The sequence below is a fragment of the Oryx dammah genome, unplaced genomic scaffold (assembly GCF_014754425.2).
Source record: "Oryx dammah isolate SB20612 unplaced genomic scaffold, SCBI_Odam_1.1 HiC_scaffold_2, whole genome shotgun sequence".
In the NCBI taxonomy this organism is placed as follows: domain Eukaryota; kingdom Metazoa; phylum Chordata; class Mammalia; order Artiodactyla; family Bovidae; genus Oryx; species Oryx dammah.
In genome coordinates, this window is record NW_024070186.1 from 24374547 (window position 1) to 24398056 (window position 23510).

The 23510-nt window shown below is 40.9% G+C and overlaps 1 protein-coding gene across 1 annotated transcript in view; it reads left to right on the forward strand.

The window, feature by feature from the left end:
* The window catches only part of PCCB (propionyl-CoA carboxylase subunit beta), a 97939-nt gene extending 75172 nt beyond the window's left edge, over positions 1-22767 (forward strand). Inside the window, exons 11-15 of the mRNA XM_040233165.1 lie at positions 19204-19311; positions 19538-19638; positions 20041-20139; positions 21048-21147; positions 22162-22767. Of these exons, the coding sequence (XP_040089099.1) occupies positions 19204-19311; positions 19538-19638; positions 20041-20139; positions 21048-21147; positions 22162-22283 (530 nt within the window). The 3' untranslated portion in view covers positions 22284-22767. The remainder of the gene's footprint in view (positions 1-19203; positions 19312-19537; positions 19639-20040; positions 20140-21047; positions 21148-22161) is intronic.
* Positions 22768-23510: the final 743 nt, after the last annotated feature.

The following is a 23510-nucleotide window of genomic DNA, read 5'->3' on the forward strand; positions in this document are numbered from 1 at the left end:
CATAAGAACTCTTAGTTGCAATATGTGAACTCTTAGTTGTAGCATGTGGAATCTAGTTCCCTGACCAGGGATCAAACCTAGTCCACCTGGATTGGGAGCATGAAGTCTTAGCCATTGGACCACCAGGGAAGTCTGTTTTTCAGATGTTGAATCAGCCTCGCATACCTGGGATAAATCCCACCTGGAAGTAGTGTATAATTATTTTTGTCTATTACTGAGTTTGATTTGTTAAATATTTTGTTGAGGATTCTTGCATTTATGCTTGTGAGAGACACTGGTCTGTAGTTTTCTTGTAATGTTGTTTCAGTATTAGGGTGATGATGGCCTCATAGAATGAGTTAGGAAATATTCTCTCTGATTGTATCTTCTAGAAGACATCATAGAGAACTGGTGCAATTTCATTTTTAAAGGTTTTGTAGAATTCTCCACCAATGAACCTTTTTGGAGTGCGTTTTTTGTTGTTACTGTTTCGTTTTTTGGCTACACCACATGACTTACACAATCTTAGGTTCCCTAACCAGGGGTTGAACACGGGCCCTGGCAATGAAAGTGTGGAGTCGTAACCACTGGACTGCCAGGGCATTCCCTGAATTTGTTTTTTAAATCATGTAAGAAATAAAAAGTGGCGTTACAGTAATAATGCCAGAAATAATAACCAGAAATACAGTAATAATGACTTTCATATTTCCCCATGTAGTTATCTTGACTGGAGATCTTGATTTCTTTGACTGGAGATCTTGATTTCTTTAAGAGTTTTGTGATACCATCTACTATCTTTTTATTTCAACCTGGTGGGCTTGCTTTATTACCTTTTTTTGTAGGGCAGGCATAGTGGTAACAAACTCTTCAGCTTGTTTATCTAGAAACGTCTTAATTTCTCCCTCATTTCTGAAGGACGGCTTGCCAAGTGTAGACTTCTTGGTTGAGATTTTACTTTTTCAGCACTTTGTTTCTTAAATTTTTAATTAAAGTATATTTATTTGTTGTATAATATGTTATAGTGTACAATATAATAATTCACAATTTTTAAAGGTTATAGTTTAAAAATATTTATAGTTGTATATATATTTATAGTTATAAAATATTGACTGCATGCACTATGTTATACAATGTATCCCATAGCTTACTTTATACCTTGTGTCTCTTACTCTCTTACCCCTATATTGCTCCTCCTGTCTTATTTCTCCCCATTGACAACCACTAGTTTGTTGTCTACATCTGTGTCTGATTCTTTTTGGTTGTATACACTAGTTTGTTATATTTTTTAGATTCCATATATAAGTGATACACAGTATTTGCATGATACTGGCTTATTTTGCTTAGTATAATGCTCTCCAAGTCCATCCATGTTGCCACAAATGGCGAAATTTCATTCTTTGTCTGTCTGAGTAGTATTCCATTATATGTATGAGTGTTAGCCACTCAGTCATGTCTGACTCTTTGTGACCCAGTGGACTGTAGCTGGCCAGGCTCTTCTGTCCATGTTATTCTCCAGGCAAGAATACCAGAGGAGTAGTCATTCCCGTCTCCAGGAGATCTTCCCAACCCAGGGGTGAACCTGGGTCTCCCACATTGCAGGCAGATTCTTTACTGTGTGAGCCACCAGGGAAGCCCATTATACATATATACCATTTTTCTCTATCTGTTCATCTGTTGATTGACACTTAGGTTGCTTACATATCTTGGGAATTATAACGCTGCTATGAACATTGGAGTGCATGTATCTTTTTGAATTAGTGGTGGCTTTTTTTTTTGGATACATACCAGGAATGGAGATTACTAGGGCAGAAACACTGAATAGACATTTTTCCAGAGAAGAAATGCAAATGGCAAACATGCACATGAAAAGATCCTCAACCTTGCTAATCATGAGGGAAATGAAAAATCAAACCCACAATGAAATGTCACCTCACACCTGTCAGAATAGCTATCATCAAAATGAACACAAATAAATGTTGGCAAAGATGTGGAGAAAAAGGAGCTCTTATATACTATTAGTGGGAATGTATATTGGTACAGCTACTATTCAAAACATTATGGAGGATTCTCAAAAAACTAAAAAATAAAACTACTATTGAAAAAAATAGGGGGAGCAAAGACTGCCACCACATTCTGCCTAGCAATCTGTCTGCTGCAGACACTGGGGTATCCCTCCAGGACCTCGCTTCAGAGAGGGGAGGATCCAGTGATGAGTCTGTGGCTTGGAAGAGTGTCTTCACCTGACCACACCAGGCACCTCGATCTCAGACCTTCAGCCTCCAGCACAAGATCAAGCCCTGAGCCTTTAGAGTGGGAGCACTGACTCCAAGACTATGGACTACCAGAGAACTAACCCTGTTGCTGCTGCTGCTAAGTCGCTTCAGTTGTGTCTGACTCTGTGCGACCCCATAGACGGCAGCCCACCAGGCTCCCCCGTCCCTGGGATTCTCCAGGCAAGAACACTGGAGTGGGTTGCCATTTCCTTCCCCAATGCATGAAAGTGAAAAGTGAAGGTGAAGTCACTGAGCCGTGTCCAACTCTCAGCGACCCCATGGTCTGCAGCCCACCAGGCTCCCCCATCCATGGGACTAACCCTAGGGAGTATCAAATAGTGAGAACTCATGCAAAGGAAACCATTTGAATACAAGACCCAGCATCACGCAAAAACCAGTAGCCCCCTGTGCAGGATGCCTCATCTAAACAACAAACAAAAGGAAAATATCACTCAGCCTTGCCCATCAGATGAAAAACAAACAAACAAAAGCACAGCACAAATCCCACCTATACGAAGCTTACACAAACCACTGGCCCAAACTTAGGAGGGCAGAAACCAAAAGGAAGAAAGAATTCAGCCTTGAAGCCTGGGAAAAGGAAACCTCAAACACAATAAGTTAAAAAAAAAAAAATGAAAAGGCAGAGAAATACTACACAAATGAAGGAACAAGCGAGAAATGCATAAGTCCAAATAAATGAAGAGGAAATAGGCAAACCACCTGAAAAAGAATTCAGAATAATGATAGTAAAGATGATCAAAAACATTGAAAACAAAGTGGAGAAAATGCAAGAATCAATTAACAAAGACCTAGAAGAATTAAAGAATAAATATACAGAGACAGACAACACAATTACTGAAATTAAAAACACTAGAAAAAATCAATAGCAGAATATCTGAAGCAGAAGAACAAATCAGTGAGCTGGAAGATAAAATGGTGGAAATAACTTCTGTACAGCAGAATAAAGTAAAAAAAAAATGAAGTGAGGATTGTATCAGAGACCTCTGGGACAATATCAAATGCACCAACATTCAAATTATAGGGGTCCCAGAAGAAGAAGAGAAAAAGAAAGGGTATGGGAAAATTTTTGAAGACATTATCATTGAAAATTTCCCCAACAAGGAAAAGGAAATAGTTAATCAAGTCCAAGAGGTACAAAGAGTCCCATACAGGATAAACCCAAGGAAAAACATGCCAAGACACATACTAATCAAGCTAACAAAGACTAAACACATAGAAAGAATATTAAAAGCCACAAGGGAGAAACAGCAAGTAACATACAAGGGAAACCCCATACGCTTAACAGCTATCTTTCAGCAGAAACTCTGCAGGCCAGAAGGGAATGGCAGCATATATTTAAAGTACTGAAAGGAAAAAAATCTACAACCAAGATTATTGTACCCTGCAAGGGTCTCATTCAAAATTGATGGAGAAATCAAAAGCTTTTCAGACAAGCAAAAATTAAGAGAATTCAGTACGACCAAATTAGCTTTACAACAAATGTTAAAGGGACTCATATAGCCAAGAAATACAAGAGAAGAAAAAAGATCTACAAAATCAACCCCAAACAATTAAGAAAATGGCAGTCAGTTCAATTCAGTTCAGTCGCTCAGTCGTGTCCGACTCTTTGCAACCCCGTGAACTGCAGTATGCCAGGCCTCCCTGTCCATCACCAACTCCCGGAGTTCACTCAAATATCCATTGAGTCGGTGATGCCATCCAGCCATCTCATCCTCTGTCGTCCCCTTTTCCTCCTGCCCCTAATCCCTCCCAGCATCAGAGTCTTTTCCAATGAGTCAATTCTTCACATGAGGTGGCCAAAGTACTGGAGTTTCAGCTTTAGCATCAGTCCTTCCAAAGAACACCCAGGACTGATCTCCTTTAGGATGGACTGGTTGGATCTCCTTGCAGTCCAAGGGACTCTCAAGAGTCTTCTCCAACACCACAGTTCAAAAGCATCAATTCTTCGGCACTCAGCTTTCTTCACAGTCCAACTCTCACATCCATACATGACCACTGGAAAAACTATAGCCTTGACTAGACGGACCTTTGTTGGCAAAGTAATGTCTCTGCTTTTTAATATGCAATAGGAACATATATATCAGTAGCTTCTTTAAATGTAAATAGATTAAATGCTCCAACCAAAAGACACAGATTGGCTAAATGGATACAAAAACAAGACCCATATATATGCTGTCTACAAGAAACCCGCTTTAGACCTAAAGACACACACAGACTGAAAGTGAGAGGATGGTAAAATATATTCCATGCCAATAGGAAGGAAAAGAAAGCTGGAGTAGCAGTCCTCATATCCGACAATTAGACCTTAAAGTAAAGAATATTACAAGAGATAAGAAAGGACAGTACATTATGATGAAGGTATCAATCCAAGAGGAAGACATAACAATTATTTATGCACCCAGCACAGGAACACCTCAATACATAAGACAAACACTAACAGACATAAAAGGAGAAATGGACAGTAACACAATAATAGTAGGAGACTTTAACACCCTTCTCACACCAATGGACAGATCATCAAAACAGAAATTTAATAAGGAAATACAAGTCTTAAATGATACATTAGATGAGATGGATCTCATTGATATCTGCAGGACATTCCAATCAAATGCAGATGAATACACCTTCTCCAGTGCACATGGAACATTCTACAGGGTGGACCACATCTTGAATCCCAAATCAAACCTCAGTAAATTTAAGATAATTGAAATGGTATCAAGCATCTTCTCCAACTACAACACTATGAGACTAGATATCAATTACAAGAGAAAAACTGTAAGAAATACAAGCACCTGGAGAGATTAAGCAACACATTTGTAAATAATCAACAGGTTACTGAAGAAATCAAAAGGGCAATAAAAGAATTTCTAGAAACAAATAACAATGAAAACATGGCAGCTCAAAACCTATGGGATGTACCAAAAGCAGTTCTAAGAGGGAAGTTTATAGCATTATAATCCTACCTTAAGAAACAAGAAAAACATTGAATAGACACCTAAAACAACTGGAAAAAGAAGAACAAAACCCCCCCAAAATTAGTAGAAGGAAAGAAATCATAAAGATCCTAGCAGAAATAAATGAAAAACAATGAAAGAAACAGTCAGTCAGTTCAGTTGCTCAGTCGTATCCGACTCTTTGCGACCCCATGAACTGCAGCATGCCAGGCCTCCCTGTCCATCACCAACTCCCGGAGTTCACTCAGACTCATGTCCATCAAGTTGGTGATGCCATCCAGCCATCTCATCCTCGGTCGTCCCCTTTTCCTCCTGCTCCCAATCCCTCCCAGCATCAGAGTCTTTTCCAGTGAGTCAGCTCTTCGCATGAGGTGGCCAAAGTACTGGAGTTTCAGCTTTAGCATCGTTCCTTCTAAAGAACACCCAGGGCCAATCTCCTTTAGAATGGACTGGTTGGATACCCTTGCAGTCCAGGGGACTCTCAAGAGTTTTCTCCAACACCACAGTTCAAAACCACCAATTCTTCAGTGCTCAGCTTTCTTCACAGTCCAACTCTAAGCTTAATAAAACTAAAAGCTCATTCTTTGAGAAGATAAATAAAACTGACAAACCTTTAGCCAGACTCATCAAGAAAAAAAGAGAGAAGAATCAAATCAACAAAATTAGAAAAAGGAGAGGTTACAACAGACAATGCAGAAATACAAAGGATTATAAAAGACTATTATGGACAACTATATGGGAATAAAATGGATAATCTGAAAGAAATGGATAGATTCTTAGAAAAGTTCAATCTCCCAAGACTGAACCAGAAGAAATAGAAATTATGAACAACCCAATTACAAACACTGAAATTGAAGTTGTGATCAAAAATCTCCCCCAAAACAAAAGCCCAGGACCAGATGGCTTCCTTCACAGGAGAATTCTATAGAACATTTAAAGAGCTAATGCCTATCCTTCCAAAATCTTTCAAAAAATCACAGAGGAAGGAACACTTCCAAACTCACTCTATGAGGCCATCATCACCGTGATACCAAAAACAGACAACGACAGCACAAAAAAGAAAGCTACAGGCCAATATCACTGAAGGACATAGATGCAAAAATCCTCAACAGAATTTTAGCGAACAGAATTCAGCAACACATTGAAAAGCTCATACACCATGATCAAGTTGGGTTTATTCCAGGAATGCAAGGATTCTTCAATATATGCCAGTCAATCAATTTGATACACCATATTAACAAATTGAGAGATAAAAACCATATGATAATCTCAATAGATGGAGAAAAACCTTTGACAAAATTCAGCACCCATTTATGATTAAAACTCTTCAAAAAATGGGCATGGAAGGAACCTACCTCAACATAGTAAAGGCCAAATATGAGAAACCTACAGCAAACATTATTTTCAATGGTGAAAAACTGGAAGCAATCCTCTTAAGAATAGAAACAAGACAAGGGTGTTCACTTTCACTACTGTTATTCAACATAGTTCTGGAAGTCCTGGCTACAGCAATCAGACAAGAAAAAGACGTAAAAGGAATCCAGATTGGAAAAGAAGAAATAACGTGCTCACGGTATGCAGATGACATGATACTGTACATAGAAAACCCTAAATATAGTATCAGAAAATTACTAGAGCTAATGGGTGAGTTTAGCAAATTGCAGGATACAAAATCAATACACAGAAATCACTTGCATTTCTGTATACTAACAATGAAAAATCAGAAAGAGAAATTAAGGAATCAATCCTATTCACTATTACAACAAAAAGAATTAAATATCTAGGAATAAACTTACCTAAGGAGACAAAAGAACTGTCCACAGAAAATTATAAAACACTGATGGAAGAAATCAAAAATGACATAAATAGATGGGGAGATATTCCATGTTCCTGGGTAGGAAGAATCAATATTGTGAAACTGACTATACTACCAAAGGCATTCTACAGATTCAGTGTGATCCCTATCAAATCACCAATTGCATTTTTCACAGAACTAGAACAAAAAATTTCACAATTCATATGGAAACACAGAAGCCCCCAAATAGCCAAGGCAGTCAAGGCAGTCTTGAGAAAGAAGAATGGAGCTGGAGGAATCAACCTTCCTGACTTCAGATTATACTTCAAAGCTACAGTCATCAAGACAGCATGCTACTGGCACAAAAACAGAAATATGGACCCATGGAACAAGATAGAAAGCCCAGAAATAAACCCATGCACCTATGGGTACCTTATTTTTGACAAAGAAGGCAAGAATATACAATGAGGCAAAGACAGCCTCTTCAGTAAATGGTGCTGGGAAAACTGGACAGCTATGTGTAAAAGAATGAAATTTGAACACTTCCTAACACCATACACAAAGATAAACTCAAAATGGATTAAAGATCTAAATGTAAGACCAGAAACTATAAAACTCTTAGAGGAAAACATAGGCAGAACACTTGATGACATAAATCAAAGCAAGATCTTCTTATGACCCACCTCGTAGAGTAATGGATATAAGAAACAAAAGGAAACAGGTAGGACCTGATTAAACTTAAAAGCTTTTGTACAGCAGAGGAAACTAAGGCTGGTGAAAAGACAGTCTTCAGAATGGGAGAAAATAATAGCAAATGAAACAATGACAAAGGATGAATTTCCAAAATATACAAGCAGCTCATAGAACTCAATGCCAGAAAAGCAAGCAACCCAATCAAAAAGTGGGAAAAAGACCTAAACAGACATTTCTCCTAAGAAGACATACTGATGGCTAACAAACACATGAAAAGATGCTCAACATCGCTCATTATTAGAGAAATGCAAATCAAAAATACAATGAGATATCGCTTCACACTGGTCAGAATGGCAATCATCAAAAAGTCTACAAACAATAAATGCTGGAGAGGGTGTGGAGAAAAGGGAAAGCTCTTGCACTGTTGGTAGAATGTAAACTGATACAGCCACTATGGAAGACGGTATGGAGATTCCTTCAGAAACTAGGAATAAAACCACCATATGACCCAGCAATCCCACTCCTTGGCCTCTACCCTGAGGAAACCAAAATTGAAAAAGACACATGTATCCCATTGTTCATTGCAGCAGTATTTACAAGAGCTAGAACATGGAAGCAACCTAGATGCCCATCAACAGATGAATGGATAAAGGAGTTGTGGTACATATACACAATGGAATATTACTCAGCCATAAAAAGGAAAGCATTTGAGTCAGTTCTAATGAGGTGGATGAACCTAGAACCTATTATACAGTGTGAAGTGAGTCAGAAAGAGAAAGGTAAATATCGTATTCTAACGCATATATATGGAATCTAGAAAAATGATACTGAAGAACTTATTTACAGGGCAGCAGTGGAGAAACAGACAGAGAATAGACTTATGGACATGAGGAGAGGGGAGGAGAGGATGATATTTATGGAGAGAGTACCATGGAAACTTACATTACCATATGTAAAATAGATAGCCAGTGGGAATTTGCTGTATGTTTCAGGAAACTCAAACAGGGGCCTGTATCAACCTAGAGGGGTGGGATGAGGAGGGAGATGGGAGGGAGGTTCAGGAGGGAGGGGACATAGATATACCTATGGCTGATTCAGGTTGAGGTTTGACAGAAAACAACACAATTCTGTAAAGTAATTATCCTTCAATAAAAAAATAAATTAAAAAATAGAACTTTCAGCACTTTAGAGATGTATCCCATTGTCTTCTGGCCTCCATGGTTTCTGCTGAGAAATCAATTTGTAATCTTATTGACGATCCTTTGTATTTGATTAATCACTTACTTTTGCTACTTTCAGGATTCTTGTTTCTTTAAATAAATAGTTTGACTATAATGTGTCTCAGTGTGGATATGTGTGAGTTTATTCTACTTAGGCTTACAGTTTCTTGGTTTCGTTTCTTCACATCTTGTGCCAAGTTTGAGAAACTTTTTGGATATTATTTGTTCAAACAACGTCTCTACCCGTTTCTCCTCTCTCCTCCTTACGTTACTGACTTGCTGTATGTATTGGTTTACTTCATGATATTCATAGTCCATTAGTCTCTAATCACTCCAGTTTTTCTTTTCTTTCTGTTCCTTTGATTGGATAATTTAAGTTTTTGTATTTTCAGGATTCCTTATCTTTCTTCCTGTCTTCTCAATTCTGTTGAACCCCTGTAGCGATATTTTCGCTTCCGTTATTGTATTTTTTAGTAATAGAATTTATTTGGTTCCTTTTTATAATTTCTTTCTCCATTGATATTCTCATTTTGTCCATACATTTTTTTTTCCGTTTTTTGTTTGTTTGTTTAGTTCTTCATGTTTTTCTTTACCTCCGTGAGCATATTTCAAATAGTTGTTTTAAAATCTTTGTTTAGTAAATTTATTGTCTGGGCTTCCCTAAGGATGATTGTTTATGTTTATTTTGTTCATTTGAATGATTCTACTTTCCTATTTTTCTGTATGCTTTCTTTTTATTGCTGTTGAAAACCGAACACTTGAATATTATAATGTGTTGCCTCTGGGATCACATTCTTCCCCTTCTCCAGAGTTTGTTCTTTTCTGATTGTTGAATGCTGTAGTAGTCCGTTTGTCTCATGACTTTTCCTAACTGGTTTTGCAGGGGCTGTGTTCCTTGTTCTCTTCCTTAGCTTGTGTCCAACTACTGTTTGTGACTGAGGTGCCAAAATAGACAGATAAGAAAACATCTCTCTTAGTCTTTGCAATTTGACTCTGTATTGAGGCTTTTTTTCAACACTTGGCTCGACTTAAACAGAGTTTAGGGATCAGCCCAAGGTTAAAGCTTAAGATCCTCTCGGGTCTTTTGTTTTGTAATGTTATAATTTCATTTTCATTCATCTCAAGGTATTTTCTTGTTTAGAAATATTTTCTTGAAGTATAGTTAGATGGCATCACCGACTCAATGGACATGAGTTTGGGTAAAGTCTCGGAGTTGGTGATGGATAGGGAGGCCTGGCGTGCTGCAGGTCTTGGGGTTGCAGAGAGTTGGACACGACTGAGCGACTGAACTGAACTGATAGTTGATTTACAGTTTTGTGTTCATTTCTGCTATACTGCATAGTCAGTTGCATTCTGATTTATCACAGGATGTTGAATATTTTCCCCTGTGCTATACAGTAGGACCTTGTTGTTTATCCACTCTCTATATAATAGATTGCACCTGCTAACAACCAAACTCCTGATTTTACTTCTCCCATACACCCTCCCCCTTGGGCACCATGAGTATGTTTGTTCTCTGTCTGTGAGTCTGTTTCTGTTTCGTACGTATGTTCATTTGTGTCATATTCTGTATTCCACATATAAGTGATATGGTATTTATCCTTCTGTTTCTGACTTACTTCACTTAATGTGATAATCCCTTGGTCTATCCATGTTGCTGCAAATGGCATTATTTCATTCTTTTTAATGGCTGAGTAATATTCCATTGTGTGTGTGTATACACCACACACATCATTCTGTCACTGGACATTTAGGTTCTTTCCATGTCTTGGCTGTTGTAAATAGTGCTGTTATGAACAATAGGGATGCATGCATCTTTTCAGATTTGTCTGGTATATGCCTAGGAGTGAGATTGCTGTGTCATACTGCACCTCTATTTTTAGTGTTTTGGGAATCTCCATACTGTTTTGCATTGAACTACACTCATTTACATTCCCACCAACAGTGTAAGAAGATTCTCTTTTTCCTGCTCTCTCTCCAGCATTTATTATTTCTAGACTTTCTAATGTGGTCATTCTGACTGGTATGAGGTGGTACCTCATTGTAGTTTTGATTTACATTTATTTACTAATTAGCAGTGATAAGCATATTTTCATGTGTCTATTGGCCATCAGTGTGTCTTCTTTGGAGAAATGTCCGTTTAGGCCTTCTGACCATTTTTTGGTTGGTTATTTGCCTTTTTGTTATTGAATTGTAGAAGCTGTTTGTGTATTTTGGAAATTTAGCCTTGGCTGGTTGCATCATTTGCAAATATCTTCTCTCAGTTGGAAGTTTGTCTTTTTCATTTTCTTTGTGGGTTCCTTTGCTGTTTGAAAGCTTATATGCTTGGTTGATCTCATTTGTTTATTTTTGCTTTTATTTCTGTTGCCATGAGAGAGTGGCTTATGAAAACATTGGTGCGATTTATGTCAGAATGTTTTGCAAATGTACTGTTCTTGGAGTTTTATGGTGTCTTGTCTTACATTTAAGTTTTTGGCCATGTAGAATTTCTTTTTGAGTATGCTCAGAGGGTGGTTTACATGTTGCTGCCCAACTTTATTAACACCACTTGCTGAAAAACTGCTTTTTCCCATTGTATACTATTGCCTTCTTTGTTGAAGATTAATTGTCCTTAGCTCTGTGGGTTTATTTCTGGGCTCTGTTTTGTTTCACTGATCTATTCAAGGTACTTTCTAATTTCCCTTCTGAGATCTTTTCTGAGCATACATCTCGCTCTAGGCATATCTGCCTCTTTCTGAAGTCCCTTGTATATACAGTGGCTCTAGAATGTCCAAATTCTGCCCCACCCCCGCCAAACCCCCACTCTGCCTGTTTTTTCCTCCCTGGCCTTAGATGATCTCAACTGTAATCTTTTGCCCCAGATGTCTGTCGGTGGTTCTTTTTTCTCACAGTGAGTGTTGGCTGCTACTTTTGTGGTCTGGATGAGTTCTGAGTTAGGTACAGAGATGAAAGGCTTGCATCATCTTTCAGGGCGCCCTCACGCAAGGTAGAACAGACCTACATGGTGATTTGTGTCTGAGGTCGTCTTTCCTTCCTCTAGAACCAGGGAGAATGTGGGGCAAGTGTAATTCAAAATGCCACAAAGCTTTTCTACAGTTTCTAAATTGCCTTTTTCAGCTTTTGCTTAGTTAACTTGCCTATTTCAGAATTTTGACAAAGTTAGTTCTGACTGTTTCTGTTTGTTTTCTGATGCTTCTCTTTGAGGACAGGAGCTAGGTGCTGTCTGTTCCACCGTTTTGTTGTTTAGAAATCATGTTTACGCACTGACTGTGCATTTTGTTCCTATGGTGAGTTCTCATCTGTTTGCGTATTCTCAAGTTCCTCCTCCTCACTGTGTCTGTCCCTGGTGTGGACTTCACATGATTTCCTGTGTCTGCACAAAGAGATTTCTTGTCCCGAGACCGTGTCTGCAGGTTCTGGCACCCTCCGGTACAGGCACACTCTCACAAGCTCACTTTTGAAGAAACTGCTCGGCTTATTCTGGAAACTTTATCTTCAAATACCTAGACTTCTATCCAAGGCCTTCCTGAGCCCTGACTGAGGTCTGAATACTTGGTTCTATTGTGGTTCTTCAGCTTCCCTCCTTCTGATTTTGTAATTTTCTTTGTGAGTGTCATAAAGTATCAGAGGCTCACAGAGGAGGCCTTTATCATGGTTCTCATTTCTGTTTCTTTTTTATTGATGTAGTTGATTTACAATGTTGTGTTAACTTGTGCTGTACAAAAAATGTGATTCAGTTATACATATATTAACATGTATACTTTTTCATAGTCATGATAGACCACGGGGTATTGAACACAGTTCCCCATGCTATAAGGTAGGGCCTTGCTGTTTATCCATTTTCTGTAAACTGGTTTGCATCTGCTAATCCCAAACTCACACTCCTTCTCTCCCCTTTCTCTCCTCCCCCTTGGCACTGGTTCTTATTTGCCAGGGCTCATTGGACTTCCTGGGTGCCAGATGCTCTGACAGGCCTGGACTATGATGAGGAAGCCAAGCTCTTGGACCTAGGGCCCACTCTTGGCAGCTCAGGGTCACAGGTTTTCCATTTCTGACTATTTTCAATTCCCCGATGATTTTATCTTGTTTTGGTTGTCACTGCTAATATTTTTCTTCCTTTTGATTTTTATTCTGACCTCTTTTCCATCTTGCGGTTTCTTAATTTAGAGTTGTCTTCATCCCAAGACTCATCATTCGCATTCTTTATTAACATAGATTTGGATAGAGAGGGAGGAGGGGAGATTTAAAACATTTTTTTTTTACTGAGTTATAATTTGCAGACCATAAAATGCACAGCTTTTACATGCTCATTTGAGTGGGTTTTGGCAAGTTGACAATTCATGTGTGCTAAATCACTTCAGTCATGTCTTTGTGACCCTATGGACCATAGGCTCCATGGGATTCTGCAGACAAGAAAACTAGAGTGGGTTGCCATGCCCTCCTCCAGGGTTCTTTCCCACCCAGGGGGAAACTCCCAACCTGTAATCACCATCCAAAATAAGATATAGAACATGTCCGTCATCTCAGACATTCCCTCTGGCATTTAGCAAGAGGGAAGCTTTGCCTATTGTTTTTATTTTTTGAGTTGTCTTTTTATTGTTTATTTATAAGGTTTTTATATATTCGGATGTGAACCCTTTGTCAGATTTGTGTATTTTAATTATTTTTTTTCTGGTCTGTGACTTGTTTATTTCATTAAGTCTTTTGACTCACATTATTTTTATTTTTATTTTTATTTTTTTTTTGAACTAGAGGTTAAAGTTTCTTCTCTTTTGTGATGATTGAAGTTCAAATTCATTGTACCAAAGGCAATTGGAGGATATTAATATTTGCCAGATAACGTACAAAAATCAAACGGGAGAATGTTGAGGGTTGCCTCTATGTACATACATATGTGTGCTCACGTGTGCACATGTAAACATATACCACTCTTCTGTCTAACTTAAACCCCATGGTGCATTATCCTAAATACTCAATCTGTAAATCTTAATGTTCCATCTTTCCTTGAATTTTTTCTGTACAATCCCCAGCTGTCTTTTCTACTCGTTTGCTAGAAAAATAAAATCAAAATTATCTAGATTACTGCCTGCACTTAGCTACTCCCACAATAATACTGTAACAGTCAGAGTTCAGCCTAGGTATTTATTTATTTATTTTTTTTTAATTTATTTATTTATTTTTAATTTTTACTTTACAATTCTGTATTGGTTTTGGCATAGATTGACATGAATCCACCACAGGTGTACATGCGTTCCCAAACATGAACCCCCCTCCCACCCCCCTCCCCACAACATCTCTCTGGGTCATCCCCGCGCGTCAGCCCCAAGCGTGTCATATCCTGCATCAGACATAGACTGGCATTTCGATTCTTACATGTTATTATACATGTTTCAATGCCATTCTCTCAAATCATCACACCCTCTCCCTCTCCCTCTGAGTCCAAAAGTCCGCTATACACATCTGTGTCTTTTTTGCTGTCCTGCATACAGGGTCATCATTGCCATCTTCCTAAATTCCATATATATGTGTTAGTATACTGTATTGGTGTTTTTCTTTCTGGCTCACTTCACTCTGTATAATTGGCTCCAGTTTCATCCATCTCATCAGAGCTGATTCAAATGTATTCTTTTTAATGGCTGAGTAATACTCCATTGTGTATATGTACCACAGCTTTCTTATCCATTCATCTACTGATGGACATCTAGGTTGTTTCCATGTCCTGGCTATTATAAACAGTGCTGCGATGAACATTGGGGTACATGTGTTTCTTTCAATTCTGGTTTCCTCTGTGTGTATGCCCAACAGTGGGATTGCTGGGTCATAAGGCATTTCTATTTGCAATTTTTTAAGGAATCTCCACACTGTTCTCCATAGTGGCTGTACTAGTTTGCATTCCCACCAACAGTGTAGGAGGGTTCCCTTCTCTCCACACCCTCTCCAGCATTTATTGCTTGCAGATTTTTGGATCGCAGACATTCTGACTGGTGTGAATTGGTACCTCATTGTGGTTTTGATTTGCATTTCTCTAATAATGAGTGATGTTGAGCATCTTTTCATGTGTTTGTTAGCCATCCGTATGTCTTCTTTGGAGAAATGTCTATTTAGTTCTTTGGCCCATTTTTTTATTGGGTCGTTTATTTTTCTGGAATTGAGCTGCAGGAGTTGCTTGTATATTTTTGAGATTAGTTGTTTGTCAGTTGCTTCATTTGCTATTATTTTCTCCCATTCGGAAGGCTGTCTTTTCAGTTTGCTTATGTTTTCCTTTGTTGTGCAGAAGCTTTTAATTTTAATTAGATCCCATTTGTTTATTTTTGCTTTTATTTCCAGAATTCTGGGAGGTGGATCGTAGAAGATCCTGCTGTGGTTTATGTCAGAGAGTGTTTTGCCTATGTTCTCCTCTAACAGTTTTATAGTTTCTGGTCTTACATTTAGATCTTTAATCCATTTTGAGTTTATCTTTGTGTGCGGTGTTAGAAAGTGATCTAGCTTCATTCTTTTACAAGTGGTTGACCAGTTTTCCCAGCACCACTTGTTAAAGAGATTGTCTTTACTCCATTGTATATTCTTGCCTCCTTTGTCAAAGATAAGGTGTCCATATGTATGTGGATTAATCTTTGGGCTTTCTATTTTGTTCCATTGATCTATATGTCTGTCTTTGTGCCAATACCATACTGTCTTGATGACTGTGGCTTTGTAGTAGAGTCTGAAGTCAGGCAAATTGATTCCTCCAGTTCCATCCTTCTTTCTCAAGATTGCTTTGGCTATTCGTGGTTTTTTGTATTTCCATACAAATCTTGCAATTATTTGTTCTAGTTCTGTGAAAAATATCGCGGGTATCTTGATAGGGATTGCATTGAATTTGTAAATTGCTTTGGGTAATATACTCATTTTCACTATATTGATTCTTCCAATCCATGAGCATGGTATATTTCTCCATCTATTAGTGTCCTCTTTGATTTCTTTCATCAGTGTTTTAAAGTTTTCTGTATATAGGTCTTTAGTTTCTTTAGGTAGGTATATTCCTAAGTATTTTATTCTTTTTGTTGCAATGGTGAATGGAATTGTTTCCTTAATTTCTTCTTCTACTTTCTCATTATTAGTGTATACGAATGCAAGGGATTTCTGTGTGTTGATTTTATATCCTGCAACTTTACTATATTCATTAATTAGCTCTAGTAATTTTCTGGTAGAGTCTTTAGTGTTTTCTATGTAGAGGATCATGTCATCTGCAAACAGTGAGAGTTTTACTTCTTCTTTTCCAATTTGGATTCCTTTTATTTCTTTGTCTGCTCTGATTGCTGTGGCTAAAACTTCCAGAACTATGTTGAATAGTAGTGGTGAAAGTGGGCACCCTTGTCTTGTTCCTGACTTAAGGGGAAATGCTTTCAATTTTTCACCATTGAGGATAATGTTTGCTGTGGGTTTGTCATATATAGCTTTTATTATATTGAGGTATGTTCCTTCTATTCCTGCTTTCTGGAGAGTTTTTATCATAAATGGATGTTGAATTTTGTCAAAGGCCTTCTCTGCATTTAGCAAGAGGGAAGCTTTGCCTATTGTTTTTATTTTTTGAGTTGTCTTTTTATTGTTTATTTATAAGGTTTTTATATATTCGGATGTGAACCCTTTGTCAGATTTGTGTATTTTAATTATTTTTTTTCTGGTCTGTGACTTGTTTATTTCATTAAGTCTTTTGACTCACATTATTTTTAAAAAGTGGTAAAACCCTTTGTATCAGTGTTTGACTTCTGATGAGAGCTTTTGTGTCCTGTCCAGGAAATCTTTGCCTACTGCAAGGTTTCAAAGATAGTCCAAGTCACCTTCTTGGAGCTTTGTGATTGTGGGTTATGTTAAGCTCTGTGATCCATTTTGGGTTGATTTTCGTGTGTAGAGTATGGAGTAAAACAGTATTACCGTTGGTTAAGAAAGACTTGCTTTCCACATTGTTTTGGTGCGTGGTCTGAAATCAGTTCTCTGGGTCTATTTCTTCCCCGTCTGTCCTGTTTTGTTGCTGGTTTTGCCCACCTTTATGCCTCTGCCATCTTGTCTTGATTTCTGAAGCTTTCTGGTTCTTGGTGGTTCTCAACTAGGGACAGTTTCAATGTACTGGGAACATGTAGCTATATTGGAAACAGTTTTGATTGTCACAGTGGGTGTGAGGGGTGGAGGGGGGCTCCTGACATCTAGTGTGTCTAACCCAAAGATGGTGACTAAACATTCTACATGCAGAACTCAAACCCCCATAGCAAAGAATCATTCTGTCTGAAATGTTGGTAGTGCTAAGATGGAGAAACCCTGCTTTTGTGAGTCTTCAGGTCAGCTAGTGGAAGTCTTCTGATAGTGAAGTCGCTCAGTCGTGTCCGACTCTTGGCGACCCCATGGACTGCAGCCTACCAGACTCCTCCATCCATGGGATTTTCCAGGCAAGAATACTGGAGTGGGTTGCCATTGCTTTCTCCAGGAGATCTTCCCAACCCAGGGATTGAACCTGGGTCTCACGCATTGTAGGCAGATGCTTTACCATCTGAGCCACCAGGGAAGTCCAAAACTCATCATATGACTAGGAATAGTGTCAGTGAGTCAGTGAAGTCACTCAGTCGTGTCCGACTCTTTGCGACCCATGGACTGTAGCCTATCAGGCTCCTCCGTCCATGGGATTTTCTAGGCAAGAGTGCTGGAGTGGATTGCCATTTCCTTCTCCAGGGGATCTTTGAGACCCAGGAATCGAACCCTGGTCTCCCACATTGCAGGCAGACACTTTACCATCTGGGCCACCAGGGAAGCCCTATTCTGATACTGCTATTTAAAAAAAATACCATTTGACTAGTCTGTCTCCTTTGTATTACCATATGAATTTTAGAATCTGCTTATCAGTTTCTACAAAGGCATTTCCTATGATTTTGATAGGAATTGCTTGAAAATGCAAATTTGTCCAGCTATGCTAGCCTATTAAGCTTTAAATCTAAAATAATAAAATAGTGCAAGTAATTGAGATTCGATATGATTAGGAGCTTAGTCTCTCACTTTCCCTAGTCATATTTCAGGTGTTCTGTAGCCACACGTGTCTAGTGGTTACCGTGTCAACAAATAACAGAGCCAGAGAACATTTTCATCGTCATAGAAAGTTCTCTTGGATAGCACTGGCATAGTTCAGTTTGGGAATTTAAATATTCTTCTGACCCATGAATATTTAAGTTTTTTATGGACATTCTTTATCAGACAGTAGAAGTTCCATTGCACTCATAGTTTACTGCTAGTTTTTAATTATAAATATTGGATTTCCTCAGATGTTTGTATCTGTTGTGATGACCGTATTGTTTTTTTCCTTTAATAATTTCACTGCTTTTCACACATTAGATCAACTCTGGATTCTTGGGTTAAACTGCACTAGGCAGTGTGTTTCTAATATCTCAGAACTTTCTGCATCTGTGTTCATGAGGGATTTTGCTTTGCATTTTCTTCTCCCAAAACAAGAAGTTTTGGTGTCAGGATAATGCTGGCCTCAAAGAATGCTCTGCAGACTGTTCTGGGTGAGGAGATTTACTAGTAATTGAGCGCTTATTCTCTTCTGTGCCATTTTACCGATACCGTCTGCTTTAATCCTTACAACTATCGTAGGGCTGCCCTGGTGGCTCAGTTGGTAAAGAATCTGCCTGCAATGTGGGGGACCCCGGTTCGATCCCTGGGTCAGGAAGGATCCCTGGAGAAGTAAATGGCAACCCACTCCAGGGTTCTTGCCTGGAGAATTCCATGGACAGAGGAGCCTGGCGAGCTATAGTCCAGGAGGTCGCAAGAGTTGGACACAACCTCGCGACTAACCCACCACCTCCATAGTAGGGGTAGTAACATCCCTCCTTTTAAGGTGGGGAATCTCAGGCTGAGAAAGTAATTTCCCCAAACACATGGCTGTGGCTGATGGAGGCAGAATCCAATTCCAACTACACAGACTCTAGAAGACCAGCCCTTGGATGAGGCCTCCCACTGCAGCTCCAGGGGTGAGGTGGGCTGTGCCTCAGGTGACAGCTGCCCTTCAATTCACGAGACAAAGGCTGGATGTCTGTGCTGGGGTGTGGTGCCAGCCCTCGGGGCTGAGCCACTGCTGGGTCCTCTGGCCAGAGCCGGGGGATTCTCCTGTCCCCCCTGTTTTTCTTGGAGTATGAAGCTCTCCTTTAGTTTCTCTGATGACAAAACTTTGGTACCCCTGTAGAAACCAGCTTGGAATGGTTGCCCAGTGTCGGTGGGGCTGGGACTGGTCTCTCTCTTTCTAGGATGCTTGGATATTAATTCATCCGTGAAAGGGGCTCGTTTTGTCCGATTCTGTGACTCGTTCAACATTCCCCTCATCACTTTTGTGGATGTCCCTGGCTTCCTGCCTGGTGAGTCACTGAGGGAGGTGGGTCAGGAGAGGTGGTTTTGCCCTGAGACGCCGCTTTATGTGGAGGTCCTCTTGCACAGGATTTGTGACGTTGCCATCCTCTGGGCGTCTGGAGGTGGGGACTGGCTGGGGGTGGCCCTGTGGGGAAGGGGAAGCCCTCACAGCTGAGAGTGGAGGTTGGCCCCGGGGAGACTCTGTGGGGATCCGGTAACTTGCTCCTGCCCCAGGCACTGCGCAGGAGTATGGGGGCATCATCCGCCACGGCGCCAAGCTGCTCTACGCGTTTGCAGAGGCCACTGTGCCCAAAGTGACGGTCATCACCAGGAAGGTGAGGAGCTCAGGCTGGAGGCTGGAGCCCGCTCACCCCCAGCGGTGGGGCCTGAGGGTTGGGGGTCTGGCCAAGAGGGTCAGCAGTGCTGGAAGGAGTCTATGCCTCATTCCCCTTAACAAGTTCTCGGGGATGGCTTGGCGTGGATGGTCCTGCAGACACGCCTGGTGGAGAAGTCCCTGCTCATCTGGGAGTGGGAAAATGCCTGAAGACCATGACCATGAACTGTGAAAGGCCTGTGGCTGCGCCCTCGTATTCCTGGGCCTCCCAGCCCTGGGCCTTCAGGAGCCCAGGAGGGCCAGTCTTGCTTTTCATCCTCATTTCACTTGGCTTCCTGGGGTCTTATAGGGATGTGATCTGGTTCACTCAGGCTCTAACATTCAGCATTTGGGACTGTTCTAGGCCTATGGTGGTGCCTATGATGTCATGAGCTCCAAGCACCTTTGTGGTGACACCAACTACGCCTGGCCCACGGCGGAGATTGCAGTCATGGGAGCAAAGGTAAGACCCTCCAGCTTTCCCTTCTCCTGGCTCCAGGGACCCCACTCTCCCACACAGCTGGGAAGTGTTGGGAAAAGGCCTGGGCCCCTGGGGTCGCCAGGCCTCCAGGGAGTTGGGGTCTAGACCCTGGCAATCCCCCTCCTGCACTCTCACTTCAGGCACGGACCCAGGTAGTAGGGGCCTCGAGTGGGTTCAGGGATTCAGTAGAACGGAAAGGGCTGAGTCAGGAGGACTGGATGTTTCCCCAACCCCATCCCCAGCTCCCAAGAGGGCCCGGAGCCACTCCTGCAGCCCACGGGGGCCGAGCTGTAGTCCTGACCCTGCTGACTTTGGGCAGGGTGCCCCCTGTTGCTTAGTCTACTCACCACTCCTTTCTTGCTTTGAAATAGCTGTTGGGGTTGAACTAGGGATCTCCCAGGCCCCAGCCTCCCCAAGCTGACTTTTAGGGGTTCTGACAGGACGGCTTCTCTCTCAGGCCTCATTTTTCTACACTTGCAGTTTAGTTTCTCTGCCTCTGGCCATTGAGTTGTGTGGCTCAGGGCTCAGGATAATGAGAAAGTGTAACAGCATTCTGCTTCCCTCGATAAGGGGACCTTGACTTCTTAACAGTGGAAACTGGGCCAAATATCTTGGCCTCGGAGAAGGACAGATGCACTTGGAGAGATCAGGACAGAATCTAGGGAGGCAGGTGATGCCTCGGTCTGGGCCACCCGGTCATTGGAGCCGTGGCTGAGCATCCCCTGCAGCCGGGGGATTATGGCGGTCGCTCCAGGCACCTGGGGTGGCCACTGCTCTCCAGCACACTTTGTTTACTGAGATGTTTGCAATCACTCCCAGTGATGTTGGGGGTGGGGGCTACCCTGGTCTTGGGGGGCCTCCAGGGTGATCACCAACTCCTCTCGTGACAGGGTGCTGTGGAGATCATCTTCAAAGGGCACGAGAACGTGGAGGCGGCTCAGGCAGAGTACATCGAGAAGTTTGCCAACCCTTTTCCTGCAGCCGTGAGAGGTGGGCCTGTGGTGGGGAGAGCAGCTCGGCTCAGGTGTTGGGTCACTTGCTGCTTATTTTGCTCCAGAAGGCCCACCTTGGCCCTTCCTGTTGAGTGTGGAGACTGGTGAGGGCTGGCTGGACCCTGAGCCGTCATCACTTAAGGGCAGAGAGGCCTGTATGGGCCACTTTGTAACTGTGATCAAGAAAACATTGCTGAAGTGGCTAAATCTCTCTTCGTGGTATTCCAGCAACCCAGTACTGTGAAAAATCTACTCAAAACAAAGTGGTCTGAAATAACCTCCCTGCACCTTCCCCTCATAGTTTTGAGTGTCAGCATTTGGTCTGGTCTGTGCTGAGCTGGGTAGTGGTTCTGCTGGGATCAGTCATGGAAGTATGTCATCTAGCTGCCTGACTGGGGCTGGATAGCCCGTGGTGGCCCCACTCACATGGCTGGTGCTGGCTGTCAGCTGGACTCTCCTTCACGGGGTTGCTTATTCTTTGGGAGGTGAGTCCACGGGCTCTGCAGGGTGTCCTGAGGGCAGCAGAGGGTGAGAGGGGAAAGAAGGTGCCTTGAGGCTTAGGTGTGGAAGTTGCAATGTTACTCTTGCTACATTCTATTGGCCAAGGCAATTTACAAGGCCAAATGAAGAAGTCCAGTCCACTTCCTGATGGGAAGAGTGGCAAAGTAAAGTGGCAAGACAGACTTATACACAGGATGGGACGAATGATTGTAGTGAGTTTTTAAAAATAAAAGTGCACTTTCTTCATTTTATTCTGTACTAAATTCATCTTGACAGGATGAAGAGGGCTCACATTTTCCTTTTCTTGCTGAATGTTTCTGGGCCAGTATGGGACCCGCCAGAGGAACAGGGGGCTCCGGGGGTCATGGGGAGGTTCGCAGGACGAGCCTCTCTTGTGTCGGCCCGGCCCTACATGCACCCTGTTGGCCCGAGAAGGTGGTGCCCACACTGAGCACTACGTGAGGGCTTGGTGGGCAGCAGGTGATCCACTTCCTTTCCTGTGCTTCCCCAGGGTTTGTGGATGACATCATCCAGCCTTCCTCCACACGTGCCCGAATCTGCCGTGACCTGGATGTCCTGGCCAGCAAGAAGGTACAGCGCCCTTGGAGGAAACATGCAAATATTCCATTGTAGATGAATCAGGGAAAGATAAACCAGGAGCTAATTACTGCCTGGCCATTTGTATACGCCTCTGCCTTTGCAGTCATGAAACCTGGGAATCTAAATACCATTAATCATTTGAAATGGCTAAGTTTATTAAATTCTAGAAAGATTTCATTTGTGCCTTACTGTAAAATTATTTTATTAAAAATCTTAACTGATATATTTTGAGCTTAAATTTCTTTTTCTTTCTTTGTGGTAGAAATCTGAAAAATGAAGAAAACTAGAAAGAAAACACTATAGTGTGATCACTTTGAGCTGATCCTTATCTGTGTGTTGTTTTCCTTTCTTTCCCTAAGAATTAATTTTTTTCTCTGAAGGTGAGATAATAAGCCTTTAGAGTGAACTACTTATCCGCTTAGGCGTCAGTTTTCTTACTTTTATGATACAATATTTAAATGATGTATGCTATCCGTTTCCTTCAGGAAATGTTGAGGATTAAAGGTATTTATAATTGTGTTGTATACATGTGTGTGTCTATCAGAATAGATGCTTAGGAAGCATATGCTGTATAGTAATTGCTTACCTTATATTAACTTCTTTCCAGAAATGTATTCCCAGATTTTCAAAAACTTTTTTGGGAAAATTTCAAACCTGTGGAAATGTGGCAAGAGTTGTATATACTCTTTACCTAGATTCTCCAGTTCTTAACACTTTCTACATTTGCTTCATCTCCTACATAAATGTATAATTACTATTTTTATTGACCTGTTTGAGAGTCAGTTGCAGAATCATAACTCTTTGTCTCTCCAGATTTCAGTGTTTATTTCCTATGAAACAAGGCTCATTGTCTTACATGGTCTTTAATGAGATTGACATTTTTGAAGCATGTTAGTAAAATATTTTGTAGACAGTCGCTCAGTTTGGGTCTGATTGTTTACAGACATTTAGATCCAGGTAAGAATAATTCACAAGAGTGTTCTTTTCTTATATTACATTAGGAAGCATATGTTAGTTTTTTCCCATTATTGATGAAATTGAATCTGATCACTTGCTTAAGATAACAGCTGCAAAGATGACAGCCTTTGTAATTTTCTCTTTGTAATTAGTAACGAACCTGGGGGCATTTTGTAAGCCTGTCAGCACACCTTTGTCTAGCTAGTACTTGTAGTGTGAGTCTTGCCTCAATCAGCTGTTCTGTGTTGGTTATAAAATACTATATTTCTGATCCTAACATTTTATCCATAAGGAAGGAAGGAA